The sequence below is a fragment of the Triturus cristatus genome, chromosome 11, assembly GCF_964204655.1.
Source record: "Triturus cristatus chromosome 11, aTriCri1.1, whole genome shotgun sequence".
Taxonomy (NCBI): domain Eukaryota; kingdom Metazoa; phylum Chordata; class Amphibia; order Caudata; family Salamandridae; genus Triturus; species Triturus cristatus.
In genome coordinates, this window is record NC_140594.1 from 1,067,365,940 (window position 1) to 1,067,393,278 (window position 27,339).

The window sequence follows — 27,339 nt, forward strand, 5'->3', positions numbered from 1 at the left end:
CCTTATTTACAAAGCAGTGTTAAGCCACTTTACGTGGCTTAATGCTGCCTTGTAAATAAGGCCCCCTGTTACGCTGTAGTTAACGTGAAAGGGGTGGGCAATGGGTATTGCATTGTGCAGCACACATAAAAACAGCAAAACGCCATGCATAATTGTTTATCTGCAGGAAGGTGTCCCCCCAAAAAATCAGGTGTTGTGAGGTGGAAACCCATCATGAAGCATGAGACTATAGGTTGGTGGGGGCTTCTTTCGATGTAAAGGTACAGCTAGGAGATATATTCAGGGGACAGAACAGATGCTTATCCATTACCTAATACAGATGGCACTTCATGAGTGGTGCATATGTCTCTGGTATTTCCATTTATAGATATGTCCAGCTAAAGACTTTGCTGTCTTAAAATTCTCAAATCAGACAAAAGTAGAACTTCTAGCCAAACATTGACTTGTCTTGCTCTGAAACTTTAGAATGCCTTACCTGCAGATATTAGATTCTTGCATTCACTGGCCATCATCCATAAGGCTTTACAAACTTATGTGATCAGAATACTTCTGCAGAAAGAGCTGCTGTAAGCTGTGTTTCTCAACAGACCTCCTACCACATCTGCCCTTCCTATACTGTTAATGTGTTTCAAGTGTTACTTAAACAGAGTTCCCCTAGTGGGCAGCAATACAACAGGAACAGAAGCAGCCTCTCCAGTTCTAAAACCAGCCAGTGCTCAAAGACTCAGAAACAGACCGGGAGGCCAAACATCATCTGGCCCGCCTCCTGCAACAGACTCCCGCAGACCTCCTAACTCTATCAAAAATAGTAGCATTAGGTCATAACACCTACATTGAGTCCCAAATATTCACAGGCGTTGCTTCCTCAGTGAAATTTGGGGGCATGAATCTTACATTTCCCAACTACAAAAACAATGGGCTTGGGCAGTGAGGTCAGAGGACCAATGTTCCATGAAGAACACGGTTAGTACTGATTTGAATTAGGTAAGCCTCTGTCCAGAGTGGCACAGTGGGTGAAAATCAAAGGGTTGGAATGCTACTCCGAGAGAGTCCCACTGGTTAGACAATTTGTGAGTATTCATCTCATCAACTTTTTGGTGTTCGTTTGCCAGTGCTATGCCTGGAACCCGAAGACAGGCGCAGCTTCCCAAGCCTACTACTGCCAATGTTTGTGAATTCCAAAAAGCATTTAATTTGCACCTGTTCAAGGATAACTTTTATAGGTGGAGTTGTACTACTGGTTTGGTAAACTGGCCACTATATATATATATATTTAAGATCCCTATCCAGAAAATGAACACATTAAAATCTCTTAGTGAAATGAAAAAAACCGTCTCAGACATAGCAGACCTGACTCAGGGCCCACAGACACAACTACTAAACTAAGGTTGCATAGGAGGGGAATCACATTCAAAACATTCTAGCAGAAGCTATACCCCTACCCGTCCCTACTGGGTCTTGTACATCTTCCTGGGAACTCATGACTATGGTGGTGGTGCTGCACAACAGAAGGGCCTTTTCCATCCGAACGCTTAGTCTATGAAACCAAGTAGCTAATGGCTGGCAGGCTAGTTAGGAGGCATTTGGAAAGTCAGACAGTGTCTTGCTCTTATGATCTAAATTACAGATATCCTGCCACTTCCACTAGCTAGCTTGATGACCTGGTTCTTAATGGGTGGATCACTGAGAAAATTGTTGTATTCAAAATGTTAAATGAACACATTCAAGGGACGGTAAATGAGTCTGAATAGCTTTGGTTTGGACACAAAGCCTAGCTAGTAGATAATAAGGTTGCAAACAACAGTGATAGTGAAATTACTAGCAACTGGCCAACTGCAGTGGTTTAGAAACCTTTGGTAGGGCAATGTTGGATTTGGAGTTCAGGTTAACCTGGTTCTCAAACAAACCTGTATATGCAATAACATAAGCATTAAGCAGAATAGCCAACCTGCAAGTAGGATTACAATAACATGACTCACTCTGGATGCAAATGGGAAGAGGTTGATAATCTCAGTATGTGTTTGTACCAGCGCTCTAACAAATTCCATTGGTTTGCAATTCCAGGGCACTATTCACCATAGGATGAGTCAAAAGGCTGATATGTTTGCAGGAAGTTGAAATGTAGACACAATGCTGGGCTAAGCAGAATGGCTGCATGATGCTTTATTAAGATCCTTAGACAAGAGACATATTGCATCAAGGATTAGGATCGCTGTTTTACCGCTTGCGGTTCAGGAAAGGGCAATGAAATGACTCCACTTTCAGGAGAGAAACATATAGCTTAATTTGTCCTTTCTATTTTTTTTAATCCCCTTTGAAAAAACCTTTTCTCTAAGGGGTGTTCATTGTCACCTAATGACACATGAGTACGTGATGAAAGATCGCTGCAAACTGCTCCATAAGACGCCTGTTTGCTATTGCATCACCCACCCAATGCCCACGATCCAATGATGAAGCATGCCACCTTGGTTGGTGAGGGTCAGTGAAAACTAAAAAAGGATTACCCAAGAACCTAAGAACAGCCTACTTTTTCTGGCTTTTTAGACAGCTCTACTGTCCCAGAACGCCATACTTTTCCTTTGTGATCCTTTCGAACACAAACAAACACTCCAACAGCAGCCCTGGATTCAACCCTCCTTCTTAATAGGAGCGTGTTGCTACTGTAAGTCATGGAATCCAGTGTTTTATGCTTTGTTCCGAATGGTCATGTACTATTGTCCCACCAGAGCACTGATAGCCCTCTTCCCTCCATCCACTAAAGCAGTCTTCCATCCTTGGCTGTGGCCCACAGGGTTAGAATGGATGAACGCAGTGGTCACGTGACTCGCTCCAAAGAAGGGATTGGAGGATTCTTGTTTTCTCTGCCTCCGGCGCTGCTCAAAGTTACACCTGGCTGCTGCCACACTTAACTCACCTCTGGGCTTCAATGTAGCCGCAGGATAAGGTTCCTTCTCTGCTGTGGCCTGTATCTTTGGTGACTAACCCTGGGCCTGGATAAAGGCTATTTGTGACACCCCTTGAAGCATGTATCCAAAGCTTCACTCACACACGGTGACACAAACCAAGCAAAAAACTGGTCCTATTTTTACACAGTTTTGAGCTTTAATTTCTTATACTACATCCACTTTTAAACAGTGAGATAACTCTTACAATGTTAACCGAAATCAGTGATATAATGAGATAATTGGCTTGATTTATTTTCTAACTCGTCAGAGTACATATGTGGTTCATGGCTAGAATAAAAAGTCGTATTTAATGCTGGTGTGCCAGAGGAAATTCTACAGTAGCAAAATGTCAATGAGCAATCACATTTAAACACTTAGGGTCTTATTACGAGATCGGCACTCTGGCCGCCAAAAGACCATGTCCGCTAGGAGGCCAGTGCGCCTGTGGCCTTCCGACCGCCGTATTACGAGTTTCCAGCAGTGTGGCTTTGGAAATCCTGGGCAGTGGGCAATGTGTTTCCATAGATATCAATGCTTGTGTGTACATTCCAACTCCATATGTGTCGAATGCACACATATGCATGATATATGTGGAAAAATACCACCTACCCATTACCGGAGCCCAACCCATATGTGGGCAGTCCAGGTAATGGGTACATGGCACCACAGTACTTACCTGTATTTCGCCGAAGATGGGGTAAAATTCGTCAGGATGAAGATTCTCCTGTGCAGGGGGACCTGGAGAAAGGGATCCACGTTGAAATCTGCAGGGAAGAACTGGAAAGGAGAGAGTATGCAACCCAAATCCTTTGTTTCCACCGATCTTTAAGCAGCAGTCCGACTGCCGTAGTCGGCTTATTGGGAAGTAAACTTGTAATACGGACGGCAGTGTTGCGCTTCCATACCGCCCAATAGAGGCTGCCTTTCCCTGACTATGACCCCAGCAGTGTGCTGGCAGTGAAAAGTCATCCAGCTATAGTCTTTGCAAAGTCAGGGACATTTTCTGTATTTTTCTGTACGGGACCTCCATGCCAGCTAAGGGGACCTTGCATAAAACTGATGCCGCCAGAAATGGGGGTGGCCTCACCCATCCTAAATTGAATAGCCAGTCCACCACCTATTTTGGCTGCATTGAGACCCCCAGATGGATGTGACATTGTGAGGAGGAGAGGGGACAAGACAGCCACCTTTTTGTGGTGGCTGTCCCCTTACTGTCCTCATCTATGGCCCTAGATCTTTATAATCATCAAAATAATGCGAGAAGATGATAGTTTTTAGAAATTACACATGCAATGATATCTCAAAGTGTAGTGTGTGATTTTGGCTGGTGAATAAACTAAAGCCAATTACAATATTTTTGCACAGTGCATTACTATAGAAAACGTTGCCAGTTTCAGATCAATGTGCTTGAGGTGTTAGTCTGCTAAGCATCCGAACAAGTATTGCTATATCTTTCTTGATGTAACTAAAGAGATTCCAGCTAATGTCCAGGTCTATATGTACAAATTGATTGGTATGTTTCCTTGCCAATAATTTTCATGAAAACACACATGCTATGGTTTTGGGGAAAAATCAACGCAATTGTAAGTTGCACCTGTGAAAAAGTAGCTAAAGAGCAAACTGATCTAGGCAATTTACCTGTTTTCAACCATTTCTACCCAATAGGACATTTGAATTGCCAGATTAAAGGTCAGAGAGAAGCATGCAGGCAATAGCAAAGAGTGCCACCTGCCATCTTAGAATCATATAGGGCATCAGACATTTTCTTCCATGTCAGACCTAAGGATGCTAGTCACAGCCCATGTTGGTACCCAGATGTAAAGGCAGATATGCACTAGTTACAGGCCTCACAAGGGCATGACTTGCTCCAACACTAGCAACCCTGTACTCCACCGCACGTCTTATCTCCAGTTCAAGGACATTCAACCGCATCACCCTTTTCTTGCTATCACTGAACTGCTTGTCCCGTGAGGCGAGAAGCACATACAAGACTGCCTGAATCATCTACAAGGCACTGCAAAAGGATATCCCCAAAAAATATTTGGTAGATAAAGTGACCATAGTTAGAAGTCCATCAGGAAACACATTTTCTGCAGGAATACCTCAAGAATCCAGAACTCTCTCCCAATGCTCAAATCTCCCAATGCTCAAATCCAGCCCAGGGGGTCAGGAGCTGCTAATCGAACCCTCCTTTGAACCTGCACGCCACCTCATGTTACACACACGGCTGACTGGTTCTCTGCAAACGTTATCGATGAAGACCTTTCCAACTGCACGCCATCTGTCTCCTGCTGCACTGTGCATGCACGTCCTTCTCTTCCTATGATTATCACGCACGTCATGCACGCTCTGAACCTGTTCTCTCCTTCAAGTAAACTGCTCAGGTACCATTGCTCACGTTTAGGACAGTAAAACTAAAGGACAGCAAAAACTAAATAATTAATTAATAAATACATGATAAATAAACTTAAGGACAGAAAAAAACGAACTAAATGAATAGTAAATAAATAATAAATAAACGAAAGGACAGTCCAAATTAAATAAATAAATAATAAATAAACGAAAGGACAGTCCAAATTAAATAAATAAATAATAAAATAAATAATAAATAAACTAAAGGAGAGTAAAAAGTAAATAAATAAGAAAAAGTAAAAATACTGAAAAAATAGATATAGGTTAAGGGCTGGTCAGGCAATAACTCTGTGCCAGAGACAACAGCTCACCACACATTTCGGCTAAAATTAACATCACAGTCCCTCTTCTAGGTTAAAAGGGGGGGGTACCCTTAAAAGCACTGCACACTGAATGTAAGACAGAATACTTCAAAATGCATGTAGGGATTATGGATTTGTTATGACTTGTTTTGTAGAATGCTCATGTGTTGCCAAGTGGCACCGTCAGACGTCTTGGGGTAGTTACTAATGGACAAGCTCTTGGGTGCCAGGCAGCGTTGGGTTGGGGTAAGTGTTGTACTATGGGAAGCGTAAGCCAGTTGAAGTGAAACGACAGAGGGAGACAGGGCAGGTGATGCCAGAAAAGGCTCAGTGTACAAGGATTCCTTAAAAAGTGCAATTTTCAGGACATTTTGTGAAGTAAAGGAGGCTGCTGAGGGACCTGAAATAGGGCACATGCATCAGAGACTCTAATGCCCTCCTTATCACTCTGTCCCAGAGTTTAACCTGCTACAGCCCTCCCTGGCTTACCCATACAGCCTATCCGGCTAATTCTAAAGATGGAGGAATACATGTTGTTAACAGACTGCATCAGTGGTAAAAAGGCGTGTTGATAACTTCAGTGGGGCGTCTAATCTGAAAGGCGGTGAGCTGCCCTTTAAAATATCCCAGCAGGGAGCCTCAGAACGGAGGCAAGCTTCACATCTGAAGCGTGTGCTTATCAAAAACCTCCTCTCTGGCAGATGGCGAGTGCTGCGGGTGGTTTATTGACTGCACTTTGCTGTGTGTGCTATGGGAACAGCTATCTACAGACCCGGTGTTTGCCCAACTAAAAACCCTCTCATTCGGATGACCGTGCGGCCTACGTCCTTGGTCTCAGCCCTCATAAATACACCAAAATGCGCTGTTCATGGCGGGTACACAGTTTCTTTATGAAGAAACTATTTATTTTCACAGATGAGTAATTAAACAGCAACATATAGGAATAGGCAGGCTTATAAGTCAAGTGACCCACTGCCAACATTAACATAAAATAAAAGGCATTACATACATACATCAAAATAAAATAAAAGCCATTACATACACACATCAACATGAATAAAAGGCATTGGTTGTCAGTCTTTTTGCTTTGTCGGTGGTTATTTTGTTTTGTCATGGATTGTTGAGCATTTGTCGGCCCCCCTTTGCCCCTTAAGGAACTGTTACCACCTTTTGTTATTATGGTTTGTGCAAAACCTTTTTGTTGGGAAGGCTACCAGGCCATCGAAAATCTAAAAATAAAAAACATTCTTTAAAAGCAAAAATATATTTTTTGTCTCAAATAAGTCACATTCCATATTTGTCTCTGGTGATGAAGAGAACTACTTTGTGAGCGGATGTGGTCCTTGTGAAAGGAAACAATGACTTCACTCAGAGTGAAATTAACCAATTGCTGACTGGGCTAACCCACTTCACCGTGCTGTATGTTGTAGTAGGTGGAGCATAAACGTGAATGACACAACAACAGACCAATAGATGAAGAGGGCTATTGAAAGTCCCTATAAGTATACTGTACAAAACATTTCTGTAAAATAAATAAAGGTTTTGTCTAACACCAGACCTAAAAACTAAAAGCTTCTAAAAAATGAAATGAAATGCTTCTTCAAAACATATTCCCCTACCTCAGAATTGATTTTCATTGTCTCTTCGGTGTGATAAAGGAGGAACTTCTGCCCGGAAGAAGTCAGATTTACATAAACCTGTAGGCAAGGATAATGCGAGATCTTCCAGCAGTCTGGGCCGCAGCTGAAGGAGCAGTTAAATGTCTCTGTGATGGAGGCGTTCAACAGTACACACTGCGTCTCGTGCGTCCAAACGCTGAGCAAAGAAAACATGTCATAATATTAACAACATTAGAAATTCTCCCCATGGAGTATTAATATTTATTAGAAACTTGTTAAGTGCATTATAACTCAAGATAGGTGAGATGCTGTACTGAAACAAAACTATAGACAGTACATCATGGGTATAGATATCAATCATGCAATGGCACTGCGTCCCAGGGGTTTGAGAGGCTCTTTGCTAATCAATAATGGTTATTTTTGGTACTTAAACTGTGGGGTGGAGGCCCATTTTCCTTGCTTTCATTAGGACCCTTTGTGCTCAGTCTAAGTCACTGGAGTACATCCATAGATGTAAACAACTAAGAAAAAAAGACTTAGGGCCAGGTTTAGATTTCGGCGGACGGGTTACCCCGCCCCAACGGTGACGAATATCCCGCCCGCCGAAATTACCTATGGGATTTATATTTTGGCGGATGGGTCATTCATCACCGTTGGGACGAAGTGACCCGTCCGCCAATATCTAAATCAGACCCATAATCCTAAATTTTAAAAAGTATTGATAAGAACGAATCCTTAATAGATAATTCAGCTGAGACTGCCAATTTGAAAAAGTAAGGTCCTGATTTTGAGTTTAACAGATGATATTCTGTCTGTCATGGTGGCAGAGGACACTACTTTTGCCATCCTGATGAACTACCAGCCATCAGATTTAGAGATGATAGCCAGCCAGAAGTCATCTCTATATCTTGAAGGGAACCACCGTCTTAGCTGTTCACTTCAAGGTAAAAAATGTTTGGTGGATGCTCGTCATTAGTGTTGTTGGTGGTGTACCAAAAGTTTAATAGTTTTAGTTATTCAAAAAGAAACTCGTAAAGTGGGAGCTTCCTTTTTAAAAACAAAACAACTAAACACCTCCATGCCTTAGAGGTTTTCTCCCAGGATGTCTGGGTCATTATTGTTTTTTGTGTACCTCACTGCCAGGTTTTTCTGGTGTTGACAAGCAGAAAAAAGGACATTACTCTGTCCACCATAAATAGGGTGGGTGGTGTAATGCCCTTCTTCTGATGGCCCAACTCTATCAGGCCAGTAAAGGATTCCTCCCAATGTCAGAGGCAATAGGGTCCCTGTCAACAGAAGCCTTAGGGTCTGCCTGCCCCTAAGCTATGCAGACGAACTAAGGGTGTGACAGACAGGCACTCTGTCACATTTGCAGATTGTCAGGAAATGGGCCATTAGTTGTGTGCCCTGCACAAGTAATGGGTACTTCTTGGCCCTCTACTAGGAACCAAGTGTAGTTTATTGTAGTGCTTGACTCTCAGGGTAGCGAGGCAGAACAGTCCAAGGCCTACTCAAGGGAGGTGGTGTGGGCTAGTAATCACCTTTCACTGGGATGCAATATTAACACTCAATAAATAATTGTCAGTCTGTGCTTTTTCTTTAGAAAAGTAAAAGTACATTTATTACACACACATTACTAAATACTAATCACTAATTTACAAATATACATAAGGCTGGAGGAAATGCCATTCATGACACTGTGTAATCACCTCTGACCCCCTAAAGGGTCATATAAACACATCAGGTAAGCCAATTGACCTGGTCAAAGGTTCAAGATCAACAAACCACATGCCAGAAAAATCATCATTTTAGGAGCGAATGCAATAATCAGTAATAAGCATGTGTAAATGCACTTAATAATGTTAATAAGGCATAGGCACTTTGATCAGTAATCACTGTCAACACTATTTTATCAATAAAGCATTTCAAAATGAACTTCACATGTGTCTGAGTGCTTTTTTATATACTTACAAGTCATGAAAACGCAATCATAAAAACAGCCCCTAGAAGACATAACATTTTGATCAAACAACATATAACCATATATTAAGCCCCTGGAGAATGCTATATCTTCCTTTAGATTTCTTTAGGGCACTGTAACCGCAGCCATAAACTCAACCCTTAGATGGTGCTGCAATCCCAACTGTATAACACATGCTCCATCCTTGTGAACACTTACAAACTCAAAGAAAATCCTGGTTTGATCATCCTTTCTGGGTCCCACTAAACTTACAGTCAGTACTTTTATTAATATTCTTTGGCCTTTTTGGGGGAAGCTGTGATGCTCCTGTAACTCCCCCAACCTCTTTTTAGGTAGTTGGCGGTGGTCCTGTGGCCACCAGATGCAGCAGAACAGGTTTTGTCAATTCCAAGCCCTGCAGGGCATTATAGGGCATTTCTCCAGGAAACTGCATATTCTATTAGTGGCATTGTTGCTTCCTTTGTTGAAGCCATGAGGCCTCACGTGGCATGCACTTTATTTTCCTTTTGTTTTTCTTTTGAGGGATTGCTGGTGTTTAGTGGCCTGTTTGCCCCCCCCCCACCCTCCCAGAGGGCAGAATTATGGTATGCCCCAATCAACCCCTAGGGAAGCAGAAAGGCTGTTGGGCATTTTCTGGTGTGGTGGTAAGGACCAATGCTTTGGTAGGATGCCCCACCCCTTTCCCCCTCCACTATAAAATGGTGTCTTGTGTTCTTCCTACTTATGGACAAGCAGATTAGGGGCAAAATCCCTAATCGGGGCAAACCTCGTATCTGCCTCTGGAGAGCAACAAGAACTCTATTGCCCCTTTTCAGTGGGGGAATGGGCTAATACCTGGGTCACCATTTTGAAATCCCTAGTTTCTAATGAGCTTTCTGACCCCAAGGTACAAATTTGGGAAAACCCAGATCTGTCCATTGCGGTGGGGTGGGGGGGGGGGGTGGCAGTAAGACTGTATTTAACCATTTTGTTGTACTGGGTATGGCCAAATGCTAGGGTGGGCCAATGGGGGCCCGTCAACAGAGGCCTTATGGTCTGCCTGCCTCTAAGTGAGCAGACGACTAAGGGTGTGGCAGACAGGGCAATCTGTCGCATTTGCAGATTGTCAGGAAACGGGCCATTAGTTGTGTGGCCTGCACAAGTAATCGGTACTCTATTCCAGCGGTGTCGCCATACTTGCAGCGCTTGCCTGTGGAAGCTCTGTGTTTTTAATGACCCGTTTTTGTCTTTTACTTTAGTTTGTGTTTGGACACTTATCCCCTGTTTTTAAGCCTGGCCTCGCATACTCGCACTGCTGACATCTAACCTGCACTATAATTGCCTGAAAAACACCGCACTTTGCGGGTCCTTTGCCCCCGACTCGTGGCGGCCATATTGGGTGTGGGTGATCCTTCGCGCGCTCTAGTCCCCTTTCTATTTCGCCAGGCGTGCTTATAGGGAGCCATGCTGACGCGCAGCGGTCACGCGCAGCGGTTACGCCGGACTGACGCCGGAGTTACGCCAGAGTTCAGCCCGTCTGTGCCCGTCCGGGCCCAGACGGGCATAGGGCCGGTCCCCCTGCCCGACTCACAGATGCCATCTCCGGCTTTCATCAGGTACACGATGGATGAGCTCATGCTTTGGCGGCCACCGAAACTCGCCGCATGTAGGTATGTTCATGAGGGAGGGCAACCGTTCCTGCCCTGCGGGGCCTGTAATACGGGTCTGGTAACGGCCAAAGACAATTGTTTGTTGTCAATGGCCCTGTTGAACTGTCGGTCCCTCCCTAGTCATGCGACAGAAATTAATTCCCTCATTCTCGACCACAAGTTGGACGTCTTGTTTTTAACAGAAACCTGGATCTCTTCCAGCTCCGGCCCGGATATGGTCAGAGCACTTCCATCAGGCTTTCTTATATCTCACCTAGATAGACCAGTAGGGCGGGGAGGTGGAATTGCCATCCTTTACAGGGATACGTTAACCTGTAAGGTCCAGGATGGAGGGATGAGCGACTGTGAGAGCTGTCAATTCTCTCTACGGTTGTCGCATACCGCTTCCTTGGCAGGCCTCCTTGTCTATCGCCCACCTGGGACCATGGGCAACTTCCTCAACTCTTTTCTTGAAACGGTCGTGCTTCTTGCCTCTTCCACAGTCAACTTTGTGGCACTAGGTGACTTTAACATCCATTTTGATGACCCCTCTGACTCTCTGGCAGTAGATCTTCAGGGTGATCTGAAAGCATTCGAGATTAACCTGGTCAATTCAGGTGCAACGCACGGGAAGGGACACTTGCTCGACCCCATTTTTTCGAACTCGGAACGCCTTAAAGTACTGCCCGCGCTGGTTCTGCCCTGGACAGATCATTTTATGGTTCCGACCCTGTGGCAGTTTGATGTCCCAGTGGTACCTACACCTAGAGTATACACGGTGGAAAGAGCCTGGTCTAGGCTCCCAGTGGATACCTGGGCAGTACACTTGGAGGCGACACGTCCCCCCCCCCGGGCCTGACCCGCTAGTCGCTGATGCGAACTTAAACACCTGGTTGACCAACTCGCTCGATGCTATCCTCCCTAAGAAAAGACTACTCACCAGGGGTAAGAGAGTGGGCTCAGCTCCCTGGTACACGCCAGAGCTCAGAGCTTTGAGGAAGGTTGCAAGAGGCAGGAGCAGATCTGGAGGAGGGACTGGGGCGAAGTGAGCCGGAGAGAATACCGGGCAGCACTTAACATCTACAAATCCGCCATCCGGGCAGCGAAATTCAAGTTCTTTGAGGAGAGAATAGGACTCTCTTCTAATTCCTCGAAAGAGTCGTTTAAGGTCATCAGAGAACTTCTGCAAACCCCCGAACCTCCGGTCACTCATGACAACCCGCGTGAAAAATGCTCAGAATTAGCCACGTTCTTTAAATCTAAGATAGAAAACATCTTGGCGTCCCTCCCTCGGTTAGCGCAGGAGCAATCCTCCGAATGCAACCCTGGGTCTCAGCCTGGGGTGAGGACAGCAGAGCTGGACTCCTTTGGTCCAGTCACTGTGGACGAGGCTCTTGGGGTCTTGGTGACCCTGAAGAGTGGGTCTCCGAGAGATCCGGTACCGATGAAATACCTGAAGCAGGTAGCTTCTACCATCGGCGGCCCAGTGACGGACCTTTTGAACCTATCCTTCACCCAAGGAGTTGTGCCTCCCAGCTGGAAAGGAGCGGTAGTTAAGGCCCTCCTGAAGAAGCCCAGCCTGGACCCCGCTGACCTTGCTAATTTTAGACCTATCTCCCTGCTCCCCGGCCTTAGCAAGGTGGCGGAGAAACTTGTGAATAGGCGCCTTTCAGGTTTTCTGGAATCCAACTCTCTCTTGGGTGACTCCCAAACGGGATTTCGCCCTGGCCAGGGGACGGACACTGCCCTGCTGGCAGTCGTGGAGAATGCCAGGAGCATTTTGGATTCAGGGGGATCGGTGGCAGTGATCCTCCTGGACCTTAGTGCGGCATTTGACACCGTAGACCATCAGGTGTTACTCCAGCGGCTGTCGGGGGTGGGGGTCTCCGGGTTGGCCCTGAAATGGCTCGCGTCCTTCTTAGAAGATCGGACGTTTGAGGTCTGGGAAGGCCACGAGAAGTCAACATCGGTTCCCCTCCAGTGTGGTGTGCCACAGGGCTCATCGCTGAGCCCCACACTATTTAATATCTATATGGCCCCACTGGAGAGTATGGTACTGCCACTGGGTATCAAGATCATCAGCTATGCGGATGATACCCAGTTGGTGGTTGGGCTTCCCCAGCCGGCGAACCAACCCGACCTGCTGCACACATGTTTAGCCAGGGTCTTCACCTGGATGTGCAACTCAGCACTTAAACTGAACGGTTCAAAAACCGAACTGATGATGCTGGGGAACTCCCCTCCCTCCTTGTCCCCTAGTAGCTGGCCTAGCTGTCTGGGAGCGCCACCTACCCCAAAACAGGAGATTAAGAGCTTGGGGGTGTGGCTGGAGCAGGACCTATCCTTCAAGACACACGCAAAAAAGACCGCAGGCGTGTGTTTCGGCCTGCTCCGGTCAGCCCGGAAGATCCTACCCCGCCTCCCGATGGCCACTAGGAGGTTACTAATCCAGGGTCTCATCATTTCACGGCTGGACTACAGCAATGCGCTGTTTCTGGGGGCTCCAGAATCAACTCTAAACAAATTGCAACAAGTGCAAAATGCTGCCGCCAGGCTTTTGACGGACCTTCCCAGGCGGCAGTCAGCCCGACCTGAGCTGAAGGCGCTCCACTGGCTCCCTGTGAGAGAGAGGGTGAAGTTTAAAGCACTCTGCATGGCTCACAAATCTTGCAGGGAAAAGGGCCCCCTATCCTGCGGAGTATGGTCCAACCTTATAAGGCCTCTCGCACCCTCCGCTCAGACCACCAACATTTCTTGCAAGTCGCGAAAGTAAAAAAAGCCAGGACTGGCGGTAGAAGATTTTCCGTCAACGTGGCAGCATTATGGAACTCCCTTCCGCATGCCCTTTGCTCCGAAACTGGCACCTTGCGATTTCGCAAACTTTTAAAGACTCATCTGTTCCCTGCTTAGTGCTCTGCTGGTTTGGTGTGTACTCTGGACGAGCGCTGGGATGCCCAAGGGTAACCACGCGCTATACAAGACTCAATAATAATAATAATAATAATACTCATTAGCCCTCTGCTGGGAACCAAACACTCCACTTTAGTGCTTGCCTCTCTTGTCATCCTTGTGATCGCGTAAAAACTTGAAGAACATCCTGGTTTGATCATCCTTTCTGGGCCCCACTAAACTTACAGTCAGTACTTTTATTAATATTCTTTGGGCCTTTTTGGGGGAAGCTGTGATGCTCCTGAAACTCCCCCAACCTACTTTTAGGTAGTTGGTGGTGGTGGTGGTCCTGGGACCACCAGAACCAGCAGAACAAGTTTTGTCAATTCCAAGCCCTGCAGGGCATTATGGGGCATTTCTCCGGGAAACTGCATATTCTATTAGTGGCCTTGTTGCTTCCTTTGTTAGAGCCATGAGGCCTCACGTGGCATGCACTTTATTTTCCTTTTGTTTTTCTTTTGAGGCAGTGCTGGTGTTTAGTGAGCCTTTTGCCCCCACCCGCTCAGAGGGCAGAATTATGGTATGCCCTAATCAACCCCTAGGGAAGCAGAAAGGCTGCTGGGCATTTTCTGGTGTGGTGGTATGGACCAATGCTGTGGTAGGATGCCCCACCCCTTTTTTCCCCACTATAAAATGGTGTCTTGTGTTCTTCCTACTTATGGACAGGCAGATTAGGGGCAAAATCCCTAATCGGGGCAAACCTTGTATCTGCCTCTGGAGAGCAGCAACAACTCTATTGCCCCTTTTAAGTGGATGAATGAGCCAATGCCTGGGTCACCATTTTGAAATCCCTAGTTTCTAATGGGCTTTCTGACCCCAAGGTACAAATTTGGGAAAACCCAGATCTGTCCATTGGGGTGGGGGTGGGGGGCAGTTAGACTGTGTTTAACAATTTTGTTGTGCTGGGTATGGCCAAATGCTAGGGTGGGCCAATGTGGGCCCGTCAATAGAAGCCTTATGGTCTGCCTGCCTCTAAGTGATGCAGAAGGACTAAGGGTGTGGCAGACAGGGCGCTCTGTCGCATTTGCAGACTGTCAGGAAATGGGCCATTAGTTGTGTGACCTGCACAAGTAATTGGTACTCATTAACCCTCTGCTGGGAACTAAACACTCCACTTTAGTGCTTGACTCTCTTGTCATCATTGTGAACGCTCAAATACTTGAAGAACATCCTGGTTTGATCATCCTTTCTGGTTCCCACTAAACTTACAGTCAGTACTTTTATTAATATTCTTTGGGCCTCTTTGGGAAAGCTGTGATGCTCCTGCAACTGCCCTGCACTTTTTTAGGTAGATGGTGGTGGTCCTGGGGCCACCAGAAGCATTAGAAAAGGTTTTTTCTATTCGAAGACCCACAAGGCATTATGGGGCACTTCTCCTGGAGCGTGCATATTTTATTAGCGGCCTTGTTGCTTCCTTTGTTGAAGCAATGAGGCCTCATGTGGCATGTACTTTCTTTTCCTTTTCTTTTTGGGGAGTGCTGGTATATAGTGGGCTTCCCCCCCCCCCCCAGAGGGTAGAATTGTGGTACACCCCCAATCAACCCATAGAGGAGTAGAAAGACTGGTGTGGCGGTATAGACAAATGCTGTTGTAGGATGCCCCCACCCCTTTTTTTTGCCCCACTATAAAATCCCTGGTGTCTAGTGTTCTTCCTACACATGGATGGGCAGATTGGGGGCAAAATCTCTAATCAGGGCAAACCTCATATCTGCCCCGAGACAGCAGGATGAACTCTATTGCCCCTTTTTGGTGGGGGTATGGACCAATGTCAGGGTCGGCCACCCCATCATTTATTTGCACCATTTTGGAATCCCTAGTGTCTAGAGAGATTTCTGACCACAAGGGACAAACTTGGGAAAACCCAAATCTGTCCATGGGTGTGGGGCAGTAAGACTGGGTTTCCCCTTTTGGTGCGCTGGGTATGGCCAAATGCTAGGGTGGGATGCTCCATCTCCCTTTTTAATTAAATTTCCTTAATTCCTAGTCTGCTTTCTACGGCCTTCGGGAGCAGTAGAATGGGGGAAAACCCCAACCTGCAAAAGCCCATGTCCTGGGGAGCCACTTTGCAGCCCAAAGACATCCCTCATGTCTAGTGTAGTGGATCAGTAATTGGGGATATCCTCTAAGGGCTATCCCCAAGCATGGTTTCCACTACGGAAAGGCAACATTCCTAACATGGCCTCTCCCGTCCTGACTTGTTCGGGGGGGAGAGGCAGGGTATGGGACTGATCAGGAAATGGTGCCCACTGGTTTCACTTTCTGTGATGTCAGTGCACCGTGTAGTGCTCAGTTGTCACAGATGAAGGGGACGGTGTGCTGGCACAAGCAGAAGTGATTCTGCTTCAGCCCATAACATTCGAAAATAGAAAGGTGGCCTCCAGTGCTTGCCCTGGAGGATCCTTTGAAAGGAACTCCAACATTGGCTGTTGTTCGAAGGAGGAAGTTTGGGCTTGGGCCAGCAGCGGATACCCGCCGAGGCCTGCACTCAAGTTGTTAAGAGTTGGTAAAACTGGGGCCAGGTAATTGACTCCAGATTCCAGAATACATATGAACAGCAGTATTATGCCCCACCCGCAATCGCTAGAGCATGTATATAGGTTCAGGAACAGGATGTATAATATAGGATAACTACATAGAGCAATTGGGAAGCCATTCTACCTTTTATGATTGTTGCAGAAAAGGCATAACCTCACGTGGTCCTTTAAAAGACCCAGATGTATTACTGTGTGGGGTTAATGAGAATTCATGATCCTGAGATTTTTCTTTAATAGGAGTGGATGAGGGAACAAGCACCTTGCAGGATTATCTGATGCTTTGTTTTCTACTTTCCCTAATTGCTTTCTTTAGGAAAAGTATGTTTCTTCCATCCCAGTACATTTTTTACTTTAACCAAAAACAAGACATAAAGGGGATATTAGCAAGGGCTTTATCACCTCTTTAGCAGAACTTTTTGCTGCTAAAGCGGTGATTTTTCTATCGCCCTATCAGCAAGCTGTCGCTAACAGGCGTTAGCGACAGCTTTCTGGCGATAGCGGACGGTTTTCCTATCACCTTGCATGCCAGCGATGATTATCGCTAATGACATGCAAGGTGGGCGTTCCCAACTAGAAGGGACTGAAAACAGTTGCTAACACTACTTCCCCCTATTACCAACGCAGGCGAAGCGATAAAAAAAGTTGCGCTAAGCACGATTATCGCTAGTATTTAACACCTGCTGAAAACCTGACTTACCTGTATTCCTCAATGGGAGGTGGATTTTCAGGCTAAGTCCACCATGGCGTTAATGCGTGAATATCGCTGGATTTCCAGCGATATTCAGGCATTTTGCCGCTATCGCTGGATATTTTATCACAGTGTAGATAAACGTTGCTAATAGCATGTTTTCTCTGCTAAAATATCCAGCGATAGGCAGCGATAAAAATAAATGTGCTATGTGCGTTTTGCGATAAATATCGCAAGTTCTTGCTAATATGCCCCATAGTTTGAGTAACTGATTGTTATTATGGCCTTAAAGCTACAGAAGTGAGAAGTGGTCAGCACCCAATTCCCAGGTTCTTCACTCCATGTCAAGGCAGAGGACTTTGACTTACTGTTGTAGTAATCCCGGCCTATTCCTGGAATTCGAAAGTAATTCAAGATTACAAGAGTAAGTAATACCCCCTAGCAAAATAATTACTAAACAGGCCCAGAATATTTGAAGTGGCATAAATAATTTGTCATCTGCCTACCCCCATAATTGCATTTCTTTCCTTGTACCATGGTTGGTCAAATCGGTACCTGATGCCTTTGGTGGCTTGTGAAATGTAACAGTCCCAACACCCCATCCATCTGGAACATGTTCAGTCTAGAATTGCGATGTCTAGAAATTTTTGGAATCTAGGAGAGCTGAACCATGATTTTGAGATGCTGGATGGCCTGAGATATCTCTGTCAGTGAACGGTGAATGAAAGAGCACACCTTACCCAGGTCCATCTACGAACAGGGAAATTCAGATGTTTTCTCAAGTGCCATGATACAGAGTCGCCCATTGCTTGCTTTGCTATTCAGATGAACTTATGTAGACGTGGTGGCACCTCCTTGAAGGGGTTACATGATTGTGCTCAGCTCACTTTGTGAAGAGTGAGAAAAGACTGTTGGTTGTGTGAGTTGTGGGACATGTGGCGTATACCTTTTCACATGCCATCAAGGATGTGTGTGAGCTATCCCCAGGGTCACTGCGGGTCTATGCAAGAGCCTCATCTCTCACCTGTTGAGTCATTTCAGATTCTTCTACTAGTGACTTGAGAGGATGCCTGAAGAAGCCTAGCTGAAGTTTTCCCTTTGTTCAGTTGGACTTTACTCTCAATAGAGCTTGTCTGGTAGTCCAGACAAAGAAATTACTCTAGCAAATGAGTTCAACCATTGCACCAACTTTCAAGGTGGCAAAGCAGCTGACCAGTGGAAGGCACCAGATATAAATGTGGTTTTTGAGGGAAATCTCAAACACGCGCCGGGCTTCAGTGCATCACGAGCAGCGACACGTGGAGGCTAAATACTTGCCTCTTATATTTACCCCAGAGACTAAGCACAAATAAAGCCGAATTCAGCAAGGAGGAGATTCCCACACGGTTGACACATGTTTTACTTGGATCAGTCTCTCCACAGGATTTTCCCTGTACTAATTTTATATTCCTAAAAAGTGCTGTCTCGCTGTAAACAACGCACAGTACTTTTCTTCCATTTCCATATTCCATCTTTTCTTACTCCTGGTGTTATTTTATTGCTGAAAGTTTTGTTTTCTGCTAAGTTCAATAGTTTGGGATTCAGAATATTAGGAAATGCTATTTCATGAATACACTGCTTTGAATTTTTCTGCTTCACTCTTGATAATTGGATAAGCGGATCTCTTCTGAAGCGAAGCAGTAAACCATGGACCGTTTCCAGGAAATGTCTTCTTCTTTATGTCTTCTGTAGCTAAACCAGCCTTTCGGCGAAGTCGTGAGAAAGAGATAACAACGCTCCTTACAACCCCCCTTCTGTGTGACGGCAAAGGAAACACTCATCAACCTCCCTATGTGATGTACGTCACACGCCACAGCCGAAAACAGTTCAGTACTGTCAGCGGCAATAACAGTTTATTTCATCAAAATGTTGTTTGCATCATTCTGCAGCACACATAGAAAGAGGAAAAACTCCTTGCTACACCTCTTCTGGGGAGGCATATCTCCTTTCCCCGATTTACAAAGTTCTTGTAAATCATGGAACGTGTCAAAAACATTGGGAACACCCACTGCAGCACCCGTGGAATGCGTCCTTTGTGCAGAGTAAGGCAATGCAGCGATTTGCGCTGCGTTTCCTTACTGCAGATTTTTGAAGACATTCAAAGCCACGCAAAGTGGCTTCGCGTGGCTTCATAAATCTGACTTAGAGGTTTGCATCACCCATGTACCCAGTTGCGTGGTGCAAGCACGACACAAAGCTCTCACAAATGTTCCCCTTAGTTTGCCTCAGTACCGAGCTAAACAGTTGAAATTTATAAAACCACACCGTGTTGTGTTTGTGGCTTATTAAAAAATTCATGGTTGGTGAACCCTTTTTCAACAGTTCGAATCATGTGCAAAACATGACATTTAAAGCATGCAACTTTCTGATATGCATTAATAATTAACAAATGTCCACTTATTATGTGTTGGTCATTAACGGTAGTGCCTGAGTAGAGTTCACCTGTATGGCGATGTTTCATGTAACAGATGCTGAGATCGGTCCTCGCTGTGGTATTCAACAAAATTCTTATAACTATAATTTGCCACTACATGTTTGAAACGTTTGTTTTTTACTTTGCTGCACGCCTAAACGTAAGCAAGCGATGAATTCTCTGTATTATGTGGGAAGAGAACTTTGAAATGCAAAGATTTAAAGAAACTAATAATTAATTTATTTTGGTAACCTAGTTGTTCATTTGTTGTTATTGTAGAATTTAAGAAACTCTTATACCATGTTATCTGTTAGCTTTCCAACTATATGTTGTAAATTACAAGGGTATTAAAATGCGTTTTATCTGTAAAAAAAATCAACAGAAAGCAATAGAATTTAACTCAGACTCGTTTTGAACTACCGTCGGTTATAACTTCATTTTAATTATGTTTCTAAATATAACATCATTTAAATGTATTAATGAGTTAGTGCAATCAACCAGCCTCTTCAAACACTTTACAATCACATAGATTAAAAATAACAGCCATATCTAGAGAGTCGCTGCTCATTATCTTGTGTATAGTTATTACTGATTACATCCTGAGTTGAGATAAAAATTCGATTTCTGTAACAGCTAAACCAGTGGCAGCTCCCCCGCTAAGGCGGAGGAGCGTCGCCCCACTACTTTGCAACAGCAAAAGAAGGGAAAAAATGAAATGATAGTAACTAATGTTATTATCATTTTATCTTGTCCTCCTGCTGCGGCAGCTTGCGTGAGGGGGGGCTTAAGAGCAGGGGAGGAGGGAACAATCCTCCTAGGTGCGCGGTGACTGTTTGGTCGGGCCGCCCAAAACAGTCATGCCCACTTTCCCTATTCTCCATGCAGGCTCACCCCTCCAGCCCCTGTCTGGGCAACGTGTCACGGCGCTTTGGTTTTGCTATAGTTTTCTCTACTTGTTCTTCCTGTTCTCCAGAGTTTCCTCTCTAGTCACTTTCTATTTATCTCCACAGTTTGCATCATCAATTCCCAAAGCGTCTTATCAACATCTTTGAAGCCTTGAACATAATAAAAACCTATGTGATATAGAACACTTATGGCCTGGTTCACAAAGGGCCTCCGCACCTGTGGTGGAGGCTCCGCCATCGTGGGGTAGTCTCGGCACTTGGGGAGGAATCTCTGCAATGAGAACTTTCCCTGATTCCGCCCTGAGTGCAGAGACTCCCTCATGGTTTCGGGGCCACCACCACGAGAGTCCCTATGTGAATCATGCCCTAAGATTCTGGATATCTTCAGAGTGTACTCCTGCCTAAAACAGTGGTTCCACCATATGAATATTTTAAGCCTTGAAGTGGTTGAATTTTGTAGACTTTACAGGCATGCTACATGTACTACTGTGCTGCTCTTGTATGTTTCTCTTCTACCCTACCTGACTTTTTGGACAATCCAGAAAGGTCTCTGAAAGTGTGGGCCAAGTGAGGGCATTTTCAAGTTGTGTGAATTTCCCTCAAGCCTATTGCTTTGTGATTCTCCACAAGAAATAACAATTGCATGACCTTGACATCTTTTCTGGCAATCCTTATTTTTCCTGGTGAAGCCCCTAGAAATGTCCATTACATAACAGTTACGTGAAACTGTGTACATTACGCAACTGTTATGTATCTTTTGCAGGTGTAAATAATCAGTTTCAGTCTTCAGGAAATTGTAACTGAGAGGTTTCTTACATTGGGAATTGTTTTCTTTTATGTAAAGGTAAATTGTTTATACTTTATGAAGAGAAACAAACTGTGTGAATTCCCCGTCCACAAGTAAATGACGGTCGAGGACACATAAAAGATCTTCGCAATTCCCCTGATTCTTAGCGGTTGCCAACTATGACCACTCACAAATGGTTCTCCAGTATGAACATCAATGAAACCTTTTGCAATGTTACTCAGAACCATTACATTTGATTAACTACACTAACTCACATGTAGCATAAATCTCTTTACTCAACTATTTCCACTACCTTTTATATTTTATATGTGGCTGTCAGAATGGAAGAAAATAAATAACTATATATTTGAATAATTATTATTATTATGAAATGTATTAAGCGCGCGGCTACCCCCAACGGGGGTGTCCTGGCGCTGAGGACAGCTGCAGCAGAGAAAATGAAAGTTAACAGCTGGCAAACTGCCATGTCTTCAGTTTACATCTGAACTGAGATTCTGATTTGATCATTCGGATGTTAAGCGGAAGGACATTCCATAGCTTTGCAGTAATCACTGCAAAAGCTCTGCCACCTTTCCTTGATCTGTAGAACCGGGGGGGGGGGGGGGGGGGGGGGAGCAGAAGACGGAGGTGATTGGATCTGAGAGCTCGAGATGAAAGAAAGGACTAGCTTCAGCCTATGTCTGAGATACCCTGGTCCCTTACCATTCAGGGCCCTGAACGTCAGGACCAGGGCTTTAAACTGAGTGCGGGAGGAAATCGGAAGCCAGTGAAGGTTCTTTAGGTGAGGGGAGATCAAATGGCGGTAAGGAATATTACAAATCAACCTGGCCGCCGCATTTTGAACCATCTGCAATCGGTGTAGGAGATATGCTGGTGCACCCACGTATAGTCCAGGTGGGAAGTAATAAGAGCATGCACGATAGTCTTCAAAGAATCTTTGGGCAAATAGGGGGACATCTTTTTTATCATGCGCAATTTGACAAAGCAGGCAGAAGTGACTTTATGAATTTGGGTTTTACCCGACAACTCGTTATCAATTTGAAAGCCCAAATTACGAGCAGCTTTAACAGGTGACGGGGGAGGGTTAAATTCAGACGGCCACCACAAGGATGGTAGTAATGGAGATTTTTGGTTAAAAAAAAGCACCTCGGTTTTGTCGGTATTTAGCTTCAGGGTATTAGAGGTCATCCATGATACAATGTTATAGAGGCAGGTTTTAAAATTAGAGAGTCCAGTGTCAGAGTGGTCTCTGAAAGAAAAAATAAGCTGTGTATCATCAGCATAAGAGACCACTCTGACTTCAAAGGCCTCCACCACCTTTGCCAATGGTGACAGGTAAAAATTGAAAAAAAGGGGGCTGACAGCCAACCCCTGAGGGACTCCGCAACTGAGGGTTTTTTTTTTTCTTTGGACACATTGGGATGACACCACACCTGTTGCGTTCTATCAGTTAAAAATGATTTAATCCAGGCCAATGGAGTGTCTCGTATCCCTATATTATAGAGTCTGTCCAACAGTATAGAGTGCGAGACGGTGTCGAAAGCTGCGGACAGATCGAGGAAAACCAACATGGCTACCTCGCCTCTGTCCACGCTTTCCCTAATTGTCTCAGTGACCTCTTATAGTGCTGTCTCTGTACTATAACCGGATCTAAAACCGGATTGTGAGTCGTGAAGGAGATTTCGGGTCTCTAAATAGTCGGCCAGCTGTTCCTGCACGACTTTTTCCAGTATTTTGGCTGGTTTGGGTAGAAGCGATATGGGCCGATAGTTAGAATATACTGACGAATCAGCTTCTGCCTTTTTTAAGATAGGAATCAACATGGCCTGTTTCGATATTATGAGGAACTGGCCAGAGGAGAGAGATGAATTCCAAATTGTAATTAACGGTTGGATGATAGCTGGAGCTAGGGTCGTAAACACCTGAGCGGGAATCGGGTCGAGAGGTGAACCTGATTTGCACCGCTGTATTTTTTGTAAAGCAATGTCTTGTGGGATTGCTTTGAAGGCACGGAACAACTTTTCGTTGGAGGGGATAGGATCCTGAGGTGGTGTACCCTCACCTGACCTCTCCGTGGGATTAAAGGAAGAGAATATACCAATAATTTTATTGTGAAAAAAGTCAGAGAGGCCATCGCAGAGTTCTTGACTTGGTTTTGTAAGGCAAGTAAGGGCTGTTGGTTTAGTGAAGTTCTTCACAATTTGATATAGTGTTTTGGCCAAATTTTCCGCAGTAATAATTTTGTTGGCAAAATATTCTTTCATAGTGGCCTTTTTGAGTGTGTGGAATTTTTTTACGGCAGCTCTGTATATGACCTTAGCAGGAGGGTCATAAGTTAGTCGCCATCGACGTTCGAGCTTCTTACATTTACTTTTTTCTTCACGTAACATCGGAGAGAACCAGGGGGCAGAGGGTTTTGAATGAGCCGAAGAGATGGGTTGTAAGGGGGCAATAGTGTCAATAGCTGTGGAGAGGTACATATTAAACTTCTCTACATCGGCTTTTAGGTCATTGGCCACTTCAGGTTGGCCAATGTGGGCTCGATTGTGTCACAGGTAACTTTATACCACTTTCTCCCCAATCCCTCCCTCCTACTGTCAGTGGCCAGCAGGGGGATGGAGGTCAGGTTAAACGGGATTAAAAAGTGGTCCGACCAGATATGGGAAGCGGCTGCAGGGTAGTAAGGACAGGTAGATTTGTGAATACAAGGTCCAAGGTATGACCCGCCTTATGAGTGGGACCATGTATTCTCTGGTCTAGGTTTATACCCGCCAGAGGTTCTACTAAAGACCTCGCTTTTGAGCAAGACATGTCATCAACATGCAGGTTAAAATCGCCTAAAATGGTAAAGTGGGGGTGTTTCAATGATAGGTCTGCTAGGGTCACTAATAACTCCGAGAGATATGAAGGTTGTGTGCCCGGAGGGTTGTAAATCAGGGCTCCCGCAAGAATCAGATGCGTTGAGTCTGAAATACTAAAATACATAGCTTCGATAGGGCCGGTATTTGCTAATTTCCTAGAAGTGATATTCCATTGTGTTCGCAATATTATGGCGATCCCTCCACCCACTTTTGTACCTGGCCGATTAACCCCAACAAAGTGGTAGTCCGTGGGGATTGCCAGGGTGATATCTGGTTTGGAAGTATCTTTAAGCCAGGTCTCAGTCAAGAACATCAAGTCCCAAGAATGAGATGTTAGAGATAGCCAAATGTCGCCAGCGTGCCGTGGGAGAGACCGGCAGTTGAGGAGGCAGGCTTTAATTTCTCTAGGTGGTTCTTGGTGTGGCTTCTCTATGCTACATACTCGCGGGCTGTCTGATACAGAGGCGAGAGAAAAGGAACAGTCCTTACATGCAAAGTGCTTAATAAGCAGCAATAATGATGTCCAGAAACAGATACATACACTAATAAATTGCTTAAGAGGAGCCTTAAGTTCCAAGGATTTGTGCATAGCAGTGGTACATGGTAACTCATTGAAATGAGAGCAGGTGGACATTTAAATTTGCTTTATGCAACTCGTTCATCCAACCAGGCCTAAAATCTAAAAGGGACTCAAACATCCACTAATAAGAGTGGCATATTTGTGGAAACAGTAAAGTCCCCCAAGGCAATATTTAAGCTCTAGGTATACTTGAATTGCATTTCTTACTTTTGGCCTTGTAGATTTTATTGCCGGTTAAGTTACCCTTATCCCAAAGTTGTCCTTGAGTGCAGATTTGCCATTTTGCCCTTTCGGTTCAGACGCCTAGCCTTTATTTTATTTTGGTTTACCTTTTTATACAGAGCTTAGAAATCCTATAGCACTTTTGAGGGTGGCATTGACATTGTCCCAAACATCTGCCACTTTGCAATCCAATAAGAGGGTGAAGATCTGACTCACCTTCTCACCTCCTATATATCGTTTCTAACAAATCAAACACTCAAGCATTGTTAATTTGCAGAGGTGGTGACCGCTTCCAACTAATTAAACACAATGTGGTAAAGCCAAAAGACAATTCTTAGAGACTCTCTGCTTAGCCCCAGGCAAATCCCGGAGAAGTTCCTATTAGGTTCAAGCAGTAGTAATAGTCTTTAAGTCAAGAATGTAGAAAACATTGGAACAAATTAAATCAACAACCAAAGCCAAGAACATTAATAGTGGATAAGGGGAAACATAGATCTGAAATTTTGAAGTAATGAAGGGAAAAATGGCCTTAAAAAATGTAAAGCGCCGTTGAAAAACAACAGTACATTGTTGACCAGGACCTACAAGTGGTTTCAGACTCACCACCCGCTGAAGCCATTGGTCTTGGTGCCAAAAGCTCAGAGTGGGACATAGCTACATTTCAAAGCCAATTAGGTTGCTTTGTTAGACTTAGTTACTTTTTTGGTTGCGCTCCTGCAGAGCCCATTTTCAGAGCAGCTAAAAGATTCAATTGAGACGAACCTGGTCTTTGGAGCAACCTATATGGGCACGTTACAGCACATTGTTCTGCTCCTCAGGAGGTGGAAAAATGACTACTTCCCACTTTTCTCCAGCTGCTGAGAAAGCTCTTTCTGGTCAGTCTTATAGCCCTCTGGCCCCCAGGACATGCTTCTAGGCACCTGATGACTGTAAAATAGTGTTGAGATGTTCATGGTTACTGTGGTCAGCTGGGCACTCTTTGACTCAAATGCCCTTCTACTTTTTTTGTGTACCTGTAGTGGAAAAACAGAAGGCCAATCACTTGACACTTGGAAAACCGTTGCAGTTCATGGGTCTCAGCAGAAGTCTGGTGTCTTTGAGTTTTCTTCTAACATTAGGAGTCAGTGATAGTCTTTCTTCCAGTGCAGCATTCTGCAGGTGTACTCTTGACAGGCACAGGAGTATTCAAGGCAGGTGGTGGTTACGTGCCAGTCTTATCTTGTCCACTAGCCAGTGAGTGGAGATTTTCCACTACTCAATTCTGGCTACTTTCTTGCCCTATGCCTACCACCTTTTATAGCACTTCCTTTTTGCATTACTGTAAAATTACAGAAAAGCCCTAGTTTTAGGATGGCAGCTACCAGGCAAGCCTCTCTTGAGCTCTTTTGCATCTCATCAATTTAGAGGAGCTCTCCTCCCCTCTGTCATGGTCAGAATTGGTCATGGACAGCCTTCATCTGATTTGAAGGTCAATACCAGCTGTTCTTATTGAGAACGGATACTGATTGATGATCTCACACCAATATTTTTGACTGAAAGTACTTAACTTGGTGAGATTCATATGGACCTTCAAATCAGAAGAAGGCTGTCCATGACAGAGGCAGTCAAAACTCGTTGTGTTGAGTAGATATAGCAGTCCACGCCCTGATGAAGTCTTTGGCTATTACCATTAGACGAAACACGTGTTGGCAGGAATTGTGGCTGTTGGTTGTATCATTGAAGAACTGAAGTGTAATTTGAGATCAAAAAGTCTTCCCAAGATACAAGTTATAGAATAAAAGATCAAGGACGAACACTTGAAAAAGACTACTGCAGGAACTTATGTTTTGGACAAGAAATAATTTGCTCAGGAAATTGAATTTGTGCCTTAGATCATTGTAACTCTAGAGGGGAAAGACTGATGCAAACAATCTTATAATTGTTGTGGACAGCATATATTAGTCATTAATGCCCAGAGATTTAAGTACCAGACATGTTGAAGCAGTCCAGTTGAAGATGCAATGAAAAGATATGACCTTCAGTCTATTGACAATACTAATTTTCTAGATCTGTTTAGATTCTATGACATGTATGTAAGACATCACCACATACAGCCACACTGGTTTGCAGTATTTAATGTCCCAACTGCAAAACATTTTAAATACAGATTATATCAGGGTACTTTCCTTCCCCTTTCTTATTTATAAACTTCATCTGAGCATACCTTTCTTCTTTTCTTCAAATCAACTTGACTATAATTTATCTGCATTTTGTCTTGCTGTATGAGGGATTTGTAATATTAAATTTGCTGACACTGTCTAGGACACTTTTAACTACCAACAGGCACTTGCTGGATTGGAATGTGCTATCATTAAAAAACTGCATGGACAACAAAAATACTTTTTAAAGGCACTCAGTGCAATTTTAGGACCATGGCTTCAAATGACTCCATTTATTCAACTGTTTTTCCTGTC

General features: G+C 44.5%; 1 protein-coding gene across 7 annotated transcripts in view; it reads right to left on the reverse strand.

The window, feature by feature from the left end:
- KCNMB2 (potassium calcium-activated channel subfamily M regulatory beta subunit 2) overlaps nt 1–27,339 on the reverse strand; it is a 1,082,301-nt gene that overhangs the window by 68,555 nt on the left and 986,407 nt on the right. For all 7 annotated transcript variants that reach the window (XM_085635406.1, XM_085635408.1, XM_085635411.1 and 4 more), the window contains one exon: nt 7,279–7,474. In XM_085635406.1, coding sequence (XP_085491532.1) covers nt 7,279–7,474 — 196 coding nt within the window. The remainder of the gene's footprint in view (nt 1–7,278; nt 7,475–27,339) is intronic.